Genomic DNA, 14732 nt, shown 5'->3' on the forward strand with positions numbered 1-14732 from the left:
TATCTCGGGTTACGTGTACTATGTGTCCTGAGACATTTACAAAAATCTCAACTGTGATGGACACTGGCAGCCCATGCCATGGCTCATTCTTTGCATCCACTTTGAAGAATGGTAGCAACCCAGTGTCATTACAAATGGTTGCTAGAACATAGCGGCATGTACCCTGGAAGTCAAACGCCCGCCCATCAAATGACGAGTAGTGGGGGTCTCCTGAGGCAGCGCAGGTGGCATGGGGACGAGGGTGACAGCCATAATCGCCCTCTTCAATACGACAGGTCTCCTGTTCACTGCAAGCAGAAGGACTGCAAGAAACATACCCTGTAGCTCCATTGCATTCACAAAGAGACTGGCACTCCTCACCATGCCAGAACCTTTCGCCTCCTTGCCGATAACGCCCAGCGTGGTGACAGCCGCAGCCCATGGGTGGCACACAACTGTCTCCATTCAGCAAGAGTCCATCATTACACTGACAGCCCTCTTGACAATCTTGTGTGCACTGGTATGGAAAGGATAGACTGGGGCAGGTGGCAGGGCAGGATGTCCCACACAATTCATAGTGACTGTTAGGTGGACACGTGGGCTCTGATTGTACACACAAAGAAAAAACAGGTTAAGGAGGGTTGTACCTCCCTTTGTGAATATTTCAGAAATATATAAACATGTCTAGCTTTTAATTTCATTAATAGAAGAATAGAAGAAACATAGATTTAAAAATTCCTACAAAATATTTCTACAGACCACAGTTGGTAATATTCCGCCACTCTCCCACTGGATGGGCATTTTGTTGGCAAAGTAGAGTATATCCTCGCAAGGCTTCACACAGGGCCTCCTTGGCACCTCCTGTTTCTGCCAGAGCCTCAATGCACTCCTCAAACCGCTGCCAAGGGTCAAGTCTGCTATTACACTGCGAGAATGGCCCAATGGGTGAGATCATGATGCTGCAGAGTTCATGGAACTGGCTATTGTTCTGGAAATGTCCTGGCTCCCAGATGCCTCTCTGTTCTTCACAATGAGCTGAGAGGGAGCCGTCTCTCCAGCTGTTTCCAAACTCCCGTGAGTTGTTCATCAGAGCCCCATTTGGGCTGTAGAACTCATCCTCAATGTCCCCATTCAGATTCCCACATAGACCTCCCAGGGTGCCATTGTAGGTCCCCGGAGCAGTGATACGAACTATATGCGGCCAGTCAGCTCGCACAGTCACACCAAAAGTTGTCTCAACCACAACACCCCTCACACTGCTGTGGTAGATGCGAATCTGACCAGAGCCAATACTGAAAGGCAGACCAACCCACTGACCATCCACCTGCGAAGAAAACGCACAACAAAACTGCATTATGCACAAAATACAGCTTAACTAGGCAGTTTAAAGAGCAAGGCATAAACAAATATAATTCTTTTGCACATGAAAATAAAGATGTGCTTTAATGAAATTTGTCTAGTTACTTACTCCTTCAGATTTATAAAATGTGAAAAAGAGATTAACTGCTCCTGACCTGTGTCCTCCCACCATCCTCCATCTCCACGGAAATCTGTGTACCTTCTGCCTCAAACCTCAGTACCCTTGCAAAACCCTGGTTGCCTCTAGGAACTTTTTCCACCGTGAGCTGGAAGTGAGGCAGTGATGATGGGCCCATGACCCTGGCAAGAGTCAGGCTGCAAGCCCCAGGGTAACTGAAGGTCAGTCCATCAAATGTACGATATGAGCCCAGGCCCTCCACCCAGCAGGTAGAGTAGGTGATGGGTCTGCAGCTTCTTTCTCCGTCATAGATCACACACTGTTCCTGTGGGCTACACTGGTGAGCAGAACAACTCATCACCCCATGATTACAGACACAGAGTCTCCCACAGTCCTCGTCCAACAACACTGTTTGGCCTGCTGTGTAGTAAAGGCCCTCAAAGGTGCAACCACAAAGAGCTGAAGGAACACATTCCCCTGCACTCCGGACAAACCCCCCATCACAAACACAGCTCTCCTGGTTTGGTAGGGGGCAGTTAAGATGGGCAGTAGGGTTGTTACAGGTTGCAGGGCAGCCTGTGCCTTGGGACTCAAAGTGGCTGTTGGCAGGACAAGGGATTTCTGAGGAAGGCAGAGATAAAATGTTTAAATGCTTAGTATGTTGTGTTTGCAAAGTATTTTATTACTATATTTTCAACAGTCTTGTCCAAGGTTGCGACTAAGATTAACAAACATCATTGCTGCTCCTCTCCTTTTTGGACAACTTAAATAGATCATGTGCAAGGTGAGCAGTTCCAAACAGCGACTTCTCTAATTACTTCAGTCATTTTGGTACAGTCATCTCACACCCCTGTCATGTAACAATAAAACACTGTTCCTTCATTAACTTTAAGTACTTGCTGCAGTTATGTTTTGGAGAAACCACACAGAGTAAAGTAAGTAAGAGTAAAATAGTCATCCATTTACAATTTACCAAAACAGTTGGCAGTTTAACTCTACTTTGAGTACTTTTTTTTAGCAAGAGTACTCCTACTTTTACGCCCCCCCCCCCCCCCCCCCCGGCTTCTTTCTTTATACCACAAAACTATCATTCTATACTTCTCTTTAACCTTCCATCCCCCACATAGTTATCAATCTGTATTAGAACAACTTTTAAATTCTCTAGACTCAATCATTTCTTTTTACGCATGCTACAAGGCTCTAATCTATCCCCTTCTCTACACTTCTACTCTTCTGTCTACTGCATTATCTATAACAACCATTATTTACAATTAAATCTACTACTAAAATGGTTGCCATTACTGTACCTTCCTTAAATGTCTTAGGGATCAAAATGTATCCTATTACTCTCTCTTCTTTATTCTTCTATCCATCTCTTCATCACTCTATCAAAATTGTCTCCATTCTTTTACCTTCCCATCCCACCATCCCCTCTGTTGCTTTATTAAAACTGTGAGTATTTAATATATTCTTACATGTATCTATCACGACACCCTTGTTCTGTACCCATCCGCTCACCCACACTATTGCACATACTCTTTGTGCATTTAATGTCAAAAGCACAGCCATCACCTACCACAGAAGCCCTGTCTCCTCCATGACCTTGGCTGGATGCCCAGCTGTTGGCACTGAGCAGAATATACATTGAGGGCTTGACACAAGATAGGCTGGTAACCACCACCCACGCAAAGATCATAGATACAGTTTTCAACAAAATTCTCTGGTGCCAGTTGAGAATGACATGGACTGAATGGGCCTGAGGGGTCGCTAAGGATCCCACAGTGGGCTGCATTATTATACAGGCTTCTCTGGGCAGCACTGCAGGCTGCACAGGCCAGTCCAGAACAACGGACGTCCTGGCAGTCAGGATCGGTGTCTCCAGAAGCTCTCCAACTGTTGGCAAAGTCCACATCTGAGCTCAAGATTTCCCCCGCTCGTGTTCGAAAGTCATCTCCTGGATGGTTGTTGAAGTTACCACAGAGGCCACAAGTGGCATTCTGGTAGTCATAAGGTACAGAGATTCTCACGTAGTGATTTGCATCATATGTGACTACGAGGCCAAAATCTGTGCTTACAGCCAAGGAGAAACCAGACTGGTAAACCTGAACTGAGCCATTACGGAGGGTGAATGGAACTGAAGCAAAGCTCCCGTTTACCTGAAAGTAAATTTAATAATTTCAGACAAATTGACAGAAAATACATTTTTGACAGGTTGTCAGGTTTACTAGTTTTTAAATAATGTATTACATCTGACCTTAGCTTGATAACTGTAACCTTTGACCAGCTCAATGTTTTCATCGTAGACAAACACTCTGACCATTCGTGTCCATGACACATGTGTGCTACCACGATGCTCATTCTTGCCCTCAATTCGATAGTATGGAAGTCCACCACCACAAGCCTGTATGAAAACATGTTTTTGTTACATTTTTTTAATCACAAACTTATTGTAGGTCTTGCTCAGTAGGAAGACTGCAAAAAATCATTCTGACATTTCAGTGCCGTATATACATAAAACTTAAAATGGCATTTCAGGGTAATCATGTTATAAATAAAATGCTATATTAGTGTTAATATAGCAACCAGAAAAAATCGGAGATAACTATTATGCTGCTGGGGGAGGGGGGGTGTATAAATAAATGCTTTATGTAAATAAATTCTCTGTCTGCAAGTATCTTAGAAACAAATTTCTCAGAATCTAAATGTCTGCTGGTAAGGCCTCTTGTAGTACTAGGCATGAGTTTTACTAGAGGGAGACAGGAGCAAGTAATGGAACACAGCTTACCTCAGACAGTATGTATGTGCAAGTGCCCTGGAAATGGAATATCCGGTTGTCGAATGTGTAGTAGTGAGGGTCACCAGATATGGTGCATGTTTTGCGTTGAATATTCTGGCAAGCGTACTGGAAAGCAGCTGGACGACATGCTTGGGAGAAAGTGCAGGGCTGATGGATGCACTGCAAGGCCCTGTTCATGCAGGTACACTTCTGCTGGCAGGTGGCATCACTCCAGAAGGAGTCTCCCTGCTGCACAGCTAAACCTGATGAAACAAAAATCAAAGGCGTCCATTTTAGCTATGCCCTGGTTGAGTTTATCTTACACAGTGGATTACTGTAAAGAGATAATCTAATTGCATAGTTTAAGAGCACAGGAAATACTAGCAACAACATGGAAGAAAATTAGAAAATTTATACTTTTTAATACACTTTCTTTAATCTTGCATTAAATTACTCTTCTCCAAAAGTCATGCAGTAACATGGCAGAATTTTCATTTGTGGAAAGCTCTACGATCATTAAACACTAAAAATGTGTCCGTTCTCTTTAAATGGACATCAATTACCATTAAATACACAGCCTCTGAATCCGTGGTCTGTCCGAAAAGCCCATCTGCCTGGGACATTGACATTGCTGGTGTGCCTTAAATTTGTGAAATTGGATTGAAATGACCCAGGAATTGAAAAGTGGTATGCAGAGTCACTCGTGTCATAGCCTGCCTAAAAATTTTGAAATAAAAAGAGCATTTAAATTAAAACTTTTTTTTTTGCTCCAATTCTACTAGGAATGCACAGAATCCAAGATTTGGTTTTGGATTCGGCCGAATATTCTGTTTTTTTAGGGGTTCGGATTCGGCAGAACCTTATACCATTTGATATCATTTTTTGACCGAACTGAACCCTACGCATGTAATGAGAGTGGATGCAAGTGATGATGGGCAGCTGTTTGCATTTGGCGGTTCAGTAGTATAGACGTGCAGTACAAATGGAAATCACAACCAAAAAAAGTAGTGTGTGGTATTTCAGGTCAAAAGAAGGCAATTCAGATAACCTGTGCCCACCGCCGACCTCTGTGACAAGTGAGAGGCTGTTCAGTACCGATGGTGACATTCGCTCTGACGGTCGCAACCGACCGTCACCATTCCATGCGGAGCGTCTTATTTTCCTAAAAGGAAACGCTCGTTTCATGTGTTAAACTAGTGTTAAGATTAGGTTTTGAGATCTGACAGATTTCTCGTCGGACAAAATTTTCAGTTAATGTTTCTTTCAATGTCGTACCTAATGTTTTCAAATGAAGAAATCACGTATCCTACAGTTCCAAAAAGTCCAAAAATGACTTTACTTTCAAGATGAAACATTATCGTGTTTCTGAGTGTGAGCATTCAGCTGTTTTTGGTTAGTAAATGCAAAATCCTAGCAAAAGTTATAGTTAGCCCACTCTTTTTTTAAATCATGATTAAAATGATAACTGCATTGATAACATTTATTGGTGATTGCTTATTCTACGGTTGTTCTTGGTGTTTACTGCATTTATGTATGTGTAACTGAAATGGGATTCAGTTTTCGGATTCAGATTCGGTATTCGGCCAAACCCTAAAAATCAAGATTGGGTGCATCCCTAAACTTTACATGACAAAATTTTCAGTTATCTGTCACTATGAATCACTTACCTGCACCGAACGATGTGTTGGTGCAATCACACCGTAATTCATTAGGATAAAGGAGAAATGATCATCTGAGATGACGACAACTTGGAAGGATGTTTCCTGAAAAATTCAGTTGCATAACAAAGAAGCAAAAGGCTTTATCCAGTTGCAATAATGTGAATTCCAGGTCTTTAACAAGCTTTAGTTAGGTAAAGAATTCCTTTTCTTACCCCTCACAAAACAGCAGAAAACTGGCTTTAAATGCATCTCCATTCATTTTTTAAGAGCATTCAAGGAAAAAAGCACCCTCTAGTGGCACAATAAATGGCATGAGCTCAATTTCAATTGTTCAGTTGAGTCTCTGTCAGCTCCAGAGTATTTGTATTATAGACAGTATATTAAGTAAAGTAGTCACATGAACCTGTCCAGTAAAAGCCCCTCATTGTTCACCCCCCACTGGATCGATCAAATTCTAGACCTACTGGCAGCAGGAGGCCTCATCAGAGTTTACTGAATTTGTAGTCTCCCTTTCATTCTCTTCAATGTCACTTGAGGAGAAATCTAAAATCGTAGAATCTGAGACAGTGTAACATCCATCTCAGGGTAGCGAACTGAAAAGCACCACATTGGGAGTTTTGGTCTATTGTGTTTTGAGACAGAAATTTGCTAACATTGCACAGCAAAACCCTGTGTTGTCCATGCCTATTGTTGTCCACGCCTATAGGACTTTTGAGGGATCATACAAACTGATGGCTCTGGTCTACTTCGGGACACTTATAATGTACTACTGTCTCTCAGTGTTGTTCTATTAAGCAATACTGACCTTTCATAGACAGTTAATCTCCTTTTCACTTAAACATCTAAGGAATAGGCATACTGGTTGTATTTGCCACTCAAGGGCCTCACAACAAAAGAAGCCATTAGAATGACTTTATTGTCTGAAAAAATCTCAAACTCACATTCGCTGCTGAACAAATCCACTAATTCCTGTTGGCCCCTTCCGCATTCATGAACAGAGAGTAAAACCAAAACAACTAACAAGTTTCAAACTGAGCTGATTCTGTTCTCTTGGAGCCCTGACCATAATCTGCAAGTGACCCTGTGCCTTTGAACAAATGTTTCAGCATGTCATATCACAATCCCTCTCTTTACTGACTGGGGGTAACTGTTTTAGTCACCTTGACAGAAGTGGCATCTTGAGATCATGAATAATCCAGCATTGAAAATTTGTTTAGGAAAAAATGTTTTACTTTTTTAAAATGTTGCATCCTAATTTATAACATTTTTTCAAGGATTTTGTCAGTGAGAATTTGTATTCTTCAGGCCAGATTTCCTTTGTAAAGTAAGTATATTACATTACGTTCCACAACTCCCTGAGAAAAGGCATTCATGGAGTTCAGCATTGCTGAAGAGTTATACATGAAATGAGTCATGTGGTTGTATATAAAGATTATTATCAACACCAAAATGTGTTAAAGGTTGTCTAAAATCTTTGGATTTTGCACCTTAATATTTTGCTTGGTGTCTATTAATGCATCAAAAAATTGATTTATGAAGCTAATGATGACTAGCAGAAGTGAAATATTTAGCTGAGGTGATATTATCATTGTGGTGTGATGTTTAAACTATTCAAAGTCATAAACCTGAATTGTTTTGATACAAACACAATTGTATAATATAAATGGGCACATCTTTGAGTTTCAACATGATTGTTCTTCGTGATTGGCAAAGATCTGATTACATCAATATCCTTAATGTGTAGGACAGATCACATAGCCAGATGGCAAAAGAATGGATCAACTGTCTACACATGGAGATTAGCAATCATTCAAGCTCTACACTGTTGTCAAATACATGTAAAGACCACAGTGTTCACTTACCGTGCCAGAATAGGAATAGTACGCCACCTTGTCCCATGTTGCGATGAAAACAAAAGAGGCATTGAAGCTCAGATTAGGAAAGTACTGGTTTATATCTTGCGTGGCCTGTCTGAGAACACTTCCCGAAGTGTACTGTCGGTAGGAGATAACTCCATTTCCACGGTTGTCTATGTCTGTCCAGAAAGGAGCAATGATGTCTCTACCAGAATGAGCAGGAAAGTGAAATGGAGTATAACTGTACCATGCCTGATTAAAGGTCAGGTGTCCATTATTATTGACCTGAAATTGAGAAAATGCCATTAGAAACAATAATACATACATCAAAATTTTAGTAAAAATATTCCAATTTGTAGTATGTGTAATATGGCCACACATTCTGTCTCTGATTTTAACAACACAAGTCAGGATGTATTTTGCATGCGATCTCCTGTTTTATTGAGATAATTCTGACAGATAGTAGTTTAATGTTGGAGAGCTATGGATTACATCTGAATGCATTTGAATTCTTTAATGTTTTGAATTATTAATACCTTTGAAACAGCTATTATTAAAACATACATTGACAGTTTACTGAGGATAAAGGAAATATTTATCAGGGTGTATTATGGTATGTGTGCCTTATTTCGTTTTACCTACCTACAAATATTATGGTAACAAAGTGAAACATGAAAAATGTCTTCATAAGCAACAACATAGAGTATCATTGTCTGTTACTCTATAGTGAACTTAGGTTATTCTCTCTGCTGACTGAATTTAACTATGTGATAAATGCTCACATATATTTGGTGGTACGTTTGCCCGAAGAAAATAAATGGCTGCAACAGATAGATAACAGATGAACTTCCATCATCTATGCGGCCATTCACTGTGTCTCCAATCCCAAATGGGTAAAATGCATCTGAAAGACAAGAAGAAAAATAATTTTAAAAAAGGAAGAAATGATTAACATACCAATGCAGCAATCACTGCTCAGTAGCCTTAACGAGGCTATGTTTAGGATAAGCTGTGGGTGATAAATAACATTCCAACAAAACACTTGCTTGGGGGACCTGCAATTGTGACATACCTTGTCCCCGATTTTTTATTCAATGCTCAACAAAACCTGTCTGACAGAGCACTCAGACCTACCATAAGTCTCAGTTGATGTTGTGGTGAGTTGCTCAGTTGGTGGAGTAGTGATAAGAGGTGGAACAGTAGTTGGTTGACTGCCAACATCTGAAAAAGAGAACCAGGGAAAATTGAGGTTAGTTACTCAATTATCAGTTATATCAAACAATGGAAATCAGTAATGTGGCAGCAAAAATAGTTTTTTAAATTGAAAAATAATGAATAGATAGGCCAGCTTCTGTCATCACAGACTACTTTTAATATGTAGAGAACTGTCCATTGCAGGAAAGATTTTTCATGCAAATTTAGCGTCTCTTGAAACAGATACAAAATTGTTTTAAAAAGTAGGCAGGATCTCAATGATATCCTTAGATTCCATTCTGATTTAAAATACATAAAATACTGCTATAAAACAAATAAAGGACACATTGAAGTCAGCTTTGATATGTGATTCCTAGAGCATCATGAAAGATGTAGCAGATTTAGAAAGAGTTCCCAATTACTGATGTCTGAATTGCAGGTGGGACAGTTACAGAAACAGTAAAAGGGAACAGTGTAACAGTGCTTACAATTTAAGGTCCCCAACAAAAGACCGACATTTAACACGATAGATTCTAAAAACACAGGACAACAGCCTCAAAATAATCCCAGTACTGAATATGCTCCTTTGTAATTGTCTCAGCAAAAACACTATGCCATAAGTCTAACAACATTTTTATCCAGAGTAGTGCACATTGCCTGCCCCCAGAGGATAAACACGGCAATGGATCTCTTATGCTATGAACATCCATCTTGTGTGAGCCTTGAGGTTTTGTTAACACTCTACACTGATATATGGGATAACCATCATCACCACCAAAACCTGTACTGCAAAAAATGATATTCATTTAGAGTGCAGTTCTCACAGTAATATGCTCTATTCCTGAAATACATCTGAAATACAAAAGGGAATGCTTTCTGGGAGATCAAGGTCAAGTTCATTGTCAAAGTGGTAAAATGTCTGTGCTTACAATGAGTAGTTGTTTTTTGTGGACCATCTGAGATAATCTGAGTGAAATGTTGAACCGCTCAAGCATTGAGAAAATACAGGGGAAATTTTGCATTTCTGTGCAGGAATGTAACACAGGAGTTACACAGTAAAAATACGGCCATAAACAGTGAAATACAGAGGGCAGTAAAAACTGTACAAACACAGTCATCATCTACATTTAGAAATGTACACAATGCCTTCCTGACTAAAATGCTGCCAGGAAACAATTGTAATTTCACAGTAACATTTTCTGAAGTGTGGTATGTTGGGGTGCACCTAATTGCCTTAAATGGCCTTGCACTTCATGTCAGCGATCCTACAATGGACAGTGATAACCAGACCCAGCTATTCCCACAAGATGGTTGTCCACATGAGTGTCTACACATGTCCACCACATCTAAAATTTGTTAACAGGAACTATAAGTGTAAGGCTTCCCCCGGGTTTCTCAAAAGAATAATGCATCTTAATGAAGGAAAGAGTAAAGGGTCACCCATCACACCATATCACTCTCATCCACTGTTGAGCAACCCAAGATCTTTGATCATTACATCAACTCATTGGTTGTTATGTGCTGGTCTAGCACTCTAATACTGAAACGTACTTTTGTCAAGTTCAGCATATATGGTATTTGTTGTCTCTGCTCTGAGAGGTGTAGATCTTATGGTTTTGTGATCATCTTTGAGACCCATTTTAGGATCTGTCTACCTGTTCATACGTCTCACCATCATGATTCACAACACCATTCCTCTCGATACATTAAATCTTTTTGCATTTTCAATAAATAATGCACCTGCCGTACCATCACTAAGTTTTTTTGTCATATTAGCTTTCTCTCATCTCCCCCCTAGACATTGACCTATTGCAGTGTTTCTTATAAGAAACCTTTTATAGGTGAAACATATCAATAGTTAAAATCAAAATGAACATGCTTTTAATTATGATTCCCCTAGCTTCCCTATGCAGTGTAATGGTGCCTATACTAATTAAAAAAAACACACAATGAGAGTACAGTATATTTTAATACATTTTCTTATATACTATATTACAACTGTGATGCACTAGTTTTGCTTTCTCCTCAAAACTCCATTTGGAGATTTTTGAAGTTATACAGCAATTTTGTCCTGGTCTCACTCTCAGTGTCTCTCTGTGTTTGCCTGACTTCCATCTTGTCTTGACAATCTTTATTTTAAACTAGATATTCTTTATATTTCTCTGTTATGGTGTGGCCCAGCATTCAGTTACTCTGAAATAAAATCCAGCAAACCAGCTGAGTTATACTGCTATGGTAATTTGTGATCATCAAATACAAGTTTACATATTTTTAAGGTAAGCATCAATACTGATAGGGGACAACATCCTCCTATAAAAGATTAAAAAAAATCCAGCCCTGCAAAACAAAAATACCATAATCTACTTTATTGAAGGTATGTCGGAGACGCTTCGATTTTGATTGCAGAAATGGTGCATTATTGCATTAAACTAAGAAGAAACTGTAAGATTACCTGTACAGTATGCCAGCCAGCAGCCTATAGGTCTGACAAATTCGTAGACGTAGTAATTACCAGGACAGGCTTTCACTCGAATAGGATAGGAGGCAAACTGACAACAGTTGTTGTTCCAGTGCCCACAGACCTGCCGAGTGACCACTCCATCTTGTATTTGAGGATGAGGGCTAGTGATCCACAGAGGGGCATGGGTGCCACATCTGTTCATATCAACACACCATTCAGGCATCTGGACACTTATCCCATGATAAAAAAGCCGGTACCAGCCCCTCCAATTTCTGTTGTCACAATGGAGATTTGTGTTGTTGGTGTTGATGGTTGCTCTCCATGGCTCATCAAGAGAGGTATAGTCCATGCATGGATCAGAACTCAAGCTGACAGTACCTTATACAAGATGAATGCAAAACATTATTGGTATCAGATTACACAGTGCAAAAGTGATGTGTTAATAGCTGAAACAACATGAGTCAGGGCTGATACATGATTGATGTGGATAGTATCAAACAACACAATGCAGAAGTGGGTTGAATATAGGACAGTCCCTCATATGAATCCCAGTGTGAAAGAAATATGAAAGATAGTAATAATCTACCAGAATTAGTGGTGCTGTCTGTTGTGGGTGCCTCAGTGGTTGGCCTGCTGTCAAAAGCCGAAGTAGTTGGAGATGTGGGACTGGTAGCTACAAGAAAATATAATTGGAATTTGAAAGGAGTTCAAAATAACCACCACTCTTTATGTGTCATTGGTCTAAAAAACTCCAATACAACAAGTCATCAGCAGCTTTGTCATTATTGTGATTTCATGAATTAAATCACAATAATGACAATAAGAGAACATGTTTCCGGATCAAGCAAAAGGTAAATGATTGAATCCATGATAATAGCATGTTGTTCCCCCACAGACGGGTAAGGTAGGATATCCATTTCAAGGCTTAAAGGAAATACTGACACTTGTGTTAATAGTTGAAGCAAAAATGTGTATGGGTCAGAACTGGAGCTGACAGTAAATGGCCAGTAAAAGGCCTTATATCATTAGTGTCAAATAACACAATGGAAATGTGAAATAAACATGACAGTCCCTCGTATGAATCCCAGTGTGAAAGAAATACGAAAGATAGTAATAATCTACCAGAATCAGTGGTGCTGTCGGTTGTGAGTGCCTCAGCAGTTGTCCAGTTGTCAAAAGCTGAAGCAGTGGAAGATGTGGAACTGGTAGCTACAAGAAAATATAATTGGAATTTGAAAGGAGTTCAAAATAACCACCACTCTTTATGTGTCATTGGTCTAAAAAACTCCAATACAACAAGCCATCAGCAGCTTTGACATTACTGTGATTTCATGAATTAAATCACAGTAATGACAATAAGAGAACATGTTTCCAGATCAAGCAAAAGGTAAATGATTGAATCCATGATAATAACATGTTGTTCCCCCACAGGCGGGTAAGGTAGGATATCCATTTCAAGGCTTAAAGGAAATACTGACACTTGTGTTAATAGTTGAAGCAAAAATGTGAATGGATCAGAACTGGAGCTGACAGTAAAAGACCAGTAAAAGGCCTTATATCATTAGTGTCAAATAACACAATGGAAATGTGAAATAAACATGACAGTCCCTCACATGAATCCCAGTGTGAAAGAAATACGAAAGATAGTAATAATCTACCAGAATCAGTGGTGCTGTCGGTTGTGAGTGCCTCAGCAGTTGTCCAGTTGTCAAAAGCTGAAGTAGTGGAAGATGTGGTACTGGTAGCTACAACAAAATATAATTGGAATTTGAAAGGAGTTCAAAATAACCACCACTCTTTATGTGTCATTGGTCTAAAAAACTCTAATACAACAAGTCATCAGCAGCTTTGATATTACTGTGATTTCATGAATTAAATCACAATAATGACAATAAGAGAACATGTTTCCAGATCAAGCAAAAGGTAAATGATTGAATCCATGATAATAACATGTTGTTCCCCCACAGGCAGGTAAGGTAGGATATCCATTTCAAGGCTTAAAGGAAATACTGACACTTGTGTTAATAGTTGAAGCAAAAATGTGTATGGGTCAGAACTGGAGCTGACAGTAAATGACCAGTAAAAGGCCTTATATCATTAGTGTCAAATAACACAATGGAAATGTGAAATAAACATGACAGTCCCTCACATGAATCCCAGTGTGAAAGAAATATGAAAGATAGTAATAATCTACCAGAATCAGTGGTGCTGTCGGTTGTGAGTGCCTCAGCAGTTGTCCAGTTGTCAAAAGCTGAAGCAGTGGAAGATGTGGAACTGGTAGCTACAAGAAAATATAACATTTTCAGACAGATATAAATAGATTTTGAAAGGAATTCAAAACAACCACTTCTCTTTACATGTTAATGATTTAAAAAGTTCAGTTTTGTGAGACACTAACAGCTTTGTCATTGTGATTTCACATATGAAATGAGAAAATATCGGAAACAATAAAAAGAGAAATGGTCATGTCCATGATAATAGCATGTTGTCTCCCTACAGGTGGGGAAGGGTGAATGGCAATTGAAAGATTTGAAGCATTAAACAATGCTAAATCAGGCTAATGCAGTATAACCTCCTCAAGAATTTACTCCTTTGCTCCTGTGACTGGACATGTGAATGACAAGTAGGAATGTTTCAAGTTTTCTATTGTCTGCTGCCAGTAAAGAGGCGCCCATCCCTGAATGCTGTTTGTGGAACAGGTTTTTTTGTGATTTCTCAGAAGTGGGAGTATATTGTTGTCAAACAATACGGTGATTAGTTACAGGGTTATTGAGTAGAAAACATTGTCAAATGTTGTTGCACATTCCTTCTTCATAGTACTTTTTAAGAATCTTTGTTTATTTAGTTTGTATGTGTTCATTTAGAGTTGTAGGCTTATTATGAATGAGAGAGAAAATAGGTGACACAGAAAATATGGTACTATACTTTAACCCAACTTCTGTTTGAAATAATCCTGTGGATATTTAAAGTGATTACATAATATACCAGGAGAAAAAGTAGAAATTGTAACCATTGTCACACACAAGTGTTTTTAGAGGATGGAGAGCGTAAATATTGTAGAATATTTTAATATGAATATGTATGATAGATGGCAAAAATATATTTAAATATGAATATAATTACCAGTTTGCCCATTGCTCAGGTCACCTATTGATAGAAGAGTGAAATAAGAACAGTGAAGTATTCACACAACACTGGATAAGCCCTGAAGCCACAGAATATGCACTATGCCTTTAGGCTGAAAAATTTTTCATTGATTTTTGGCAGTGGTTATATTAGTTTAAATAGATAAACGGGAACAACAAACAAACAAAAACTTACCAGCCAT

The 14732-nt window shown here is 39.3% G+C and overlaps 1 protein-coding gene across 1 annotated transcript in view; it reads right to left on the reverse strand.

Annotated features, from left to right (window-relative positions):
* The window catches only part of LOC115812532 (alpha-tectorin), a 59137-nt gene extending 44405 nt beyond the window's left edge, over positions 1–14732 (reverse strand). Inside the window, exons 1-6 of the mRNA XM_030775010.1 lie at positions 14726–14732; positions 11395–11782; positions 8532–8658; positions 7756–8034; positions 5900–5995; positions 4811–4949 (exon numbers count right to left, since the gene is read on the reverse strand). Of these exons, the coding sequence (XP_030630870.1) occupies positions 4811–4949; positions 5900–5995; positions 7756–8034; positions 8532–8658; positions 11395–11782; positions 14726–14732 (1036 nt within the window). The remainder of the gene's footprint in view (positions 1–4810; positions 4950–5899; positions 5996–7755; positions 8035–8531; positions 8659–11394; positions 11783–14725) is intronic.

This window comes from Chanos chanos, chromosome 5 (genome assembly GCF_902362185.1).
Source record: "Chanos chanos chromosome 5, fChaCha1.1, whole genome shotgun sequence".
Lineage (NCBI taxonomy): Eukaryota > Metazoa > Chordata > Actinopteri > Gonorynchiformes > Chanidae > Chanos > Chanos chanos.